We start from the raw sequence: 2554 nt of genomic DNA on the forward strand, positions 1-2554 counted from the left end.
TGTGGACAGAAAGACATGTGGACAGAAAGACATGTGGACAGAAAGACATGTGGACAGAAAGACGTGGGGACAGAAAGACATGTGGACAGAAAGACATGTGGACAGAAAGACATGGGGACAGAAAGACGTGTGGACAGAAAGAAGTGTGGACAGAAAGACGTGTGGACAGAAAGACGTGTGGACAGAAAGACATGGGGACAGAAAGACGTGTGGACAGAAAGACATGGGGACAGAAAGATGTGGGGACAGAAAGACATGGGGACAGAAAGACGTGTGGACAGAAAGACGTATGGACAGAAAGACATGGGGACAGAAAGACGTGGGGACAGAAAGAAGTGTGGACAGAAAGATATGGGGACAGAAAGAAGTGTGGACAGAAAGACATGGGGACAGAAAGATATGGGGACAGAAAGACGTGTGGACAGAAAGACATGGGGACAGAGACGTTCAGAAACATTAGCAGGAACTCACAGCGGTACGTCCCTCAGCGGGGCGTCCCTCAGCGGGGCGTCCCTCAGCGGGGCGTCGCTCAACGGGGCGTCCCTCAGCGGGGCGTCCCTCAGCGGGGCGTCCCTCAGTGGGGCGTCCCTAAGCGGGGGCTCAGAGGGTCCGTGGCTTTGGGAGCTGCTCTGATGGAGAACATCAGCGGTTCTGATGAGGGACCGGTTCATGTGGTCCAGACCCACAGGTCGATGGACATCTGGTTCTGGTAGGACTGAAGGACACTGAGACACCTCCTGCAGAGGATCGGGGACAGAGGGGGGTCTCTGGATGAAGGTGGGCTCAGCCCGTAGGCTCAGGCCGAGGGAGCGGCGGCTGCTCAGGCGGCTGGGGGCTGTGGGGAGGCGGGCTGGTCCTGATGCTGACAGCTGCAGGTTTGTGACACATGGAGGAACCGACACAGGTCCAACATCTGGTTCTGTAGCTCTGACCTGCTGACAAGACGTCTGGCCGCTGACAGCTGCTCGGGTCTCCAGCTCCTGGTTGACCTGGTCCAACAAACACTTCATCCTCTGAACTCTGTCCTCCTGCTGTCTCAGCTGCAGCTCCACTGGAGGAGAACACACAACCATCGCAACACAACAACAACACAACCTGATGTGATCTGCTGCAGGGACTCACTGCTCGCTTTCTGCTGCTTCTCCTGCGCGTCCCGCAGCTGTCTGAAGAACTTCTCCGCTCGCACCTCCTCAAAGCACAACTCCGAGCCCTCCAGAACCAGAACATCCTTCGTGTACTGAGACACAGCCTGCAGGCCGGAGCTGGGGGGCAGGGTTCCTGACGTCTCCGAGCGGGACACTCTGCAAATCACAGTCAGAACATGGGTCCGGGTCTGAGAACCTCCCTGAGAACCCACGTGGGTCTGGTTCTGAACACCAGGAACTCAACAGAAACTTACACGGTGACCATTCTGTGCGCAGGAAACCTGAGCAGCCAATCAGATGGCTTGTTCTGACTGACGGAGTGGGACGGCATCTGATTGGTCAGCTGGGAGTTCTGCAGTAAGGCCCGCCCTCCTGGTCCAGAAAACATCACAATAAGAGCCTCATCCTGCAGCCAAAACCTTATTCTAACTACTATAACGGAAGGACGCATGGTCTGACCTGGCAGCTGGGTTCTGGTCCTGGTCCTGGTCTGGAACTGCCTGCAGGTCAGAGTTTTGGTCACTTTTTATTGATTGATCCAGTTTAAATACAGATATGAACAAACATGTCGTAAACATCTTGAATCTCTTCACCTGTGATTTGAGATTCGTTCTAATATTTGTAATTTTATGCTGCGTTAACTGAATTTATTAATTCTTCTGTAAAGCATTTGAGTCCTTTGTGTGTTTTTGTTGTTGTATAGAACAGAGATTCTTAACCCATGGGCCGCGGCCCAGTTGTGGGCCGCAAGCGCCATCTTGAGGGCCTCAAAAGAACAACAGTTTTTAACTTTGGGCCGCAGAGGGCCGCATTGATTTTGAGTAAGGTGCAATACACTTTCTCACCACTAGTAGAAGTAGTGCACCACTCAGATGTTTAACAACTTTTTAATATGTAGAAGAAGAACTTTAGAAACCTGCTGTGAATAGAAACTTATTTTAAATTAAAAGTAGAAGCAAAAATGAAAGTAACCCATCAAAAAACACCAAAGTTTGTCACTAATATGAAGTGCAGCTTCTGTTTCTACCATGTAAAAGTTTAAGGCTTTATTTTCATTTGTACTTTATCAAATTTAGTTTTACTTTTGTTTATTTTAAACATTTACATTAAACATTTTGAATGTATTTATTTTATGACCACAATTTTATTTACTGAATTGTCTATTTTTGTTATTTTTTGTTAAAAAAATATTTTTTTGTGCTGATAAGCCTGAGTGGTCTGACCTTTGTATTTGTTCAAATAATTGTTATGGGCAGGTTACAATATAAAAAAAATGTTTGTTATAATCACGTCTTGTGATTATTTGACAGGAGTTTTACTTTTAAACTGTAAGTGTATTTAATTTAGTTATAATGTAAATACAATAAAAATTAAATAAAGAAAAAATAAGTAGGTCCTCTGGATGGGTT

General features: G+C 47.3%; 1 protein-coding gene across 1 annotated transcript in view; it reads right to left on the minus strand.

Moving 5' to 3' along the window:
• The window catches only part of bub1 (BUB1 mitotic checkpoint serine/threonine kinase), a gene marked incomplete in the record, with an annotated part of 23707 nt that overhangs the window by 14946 nt on the left and 6207 nt on the right, over window positions 1-2554 (minus strand). Inside the window, 4 exon segments of the mRNA XM_014017941.1 lie at window positions 472-1051; window positions 1123-1301; window positions 1400-1517; window positions 1605-1645. Of these exon segments, the coding sequence (XP_013873395.1) occupies window positions 472-1051; window positions 1123-1301; window positions 1400-1517; window positions 1605-1645 (918 nt within the window).

The sequence above is a fragment of the Austrofundulus limnaeus genome, unplaced genomic scaffold, assembly GCF_001266775.1.
Source record: "Austrofundulus limnaeus strain Quisiro unplaced genomic scaffold, Austrofundulus_limnaeus-1.0 Scaffold179, whole genome shotgun sequence".
NCBI classification, from domain to species: Eukaryota; Metazoa; Chordata; class Actinopteri; order Cyprinodontiformes; family Rivulidae; genus Austrofundulus; species Austrofundulus limnaeus.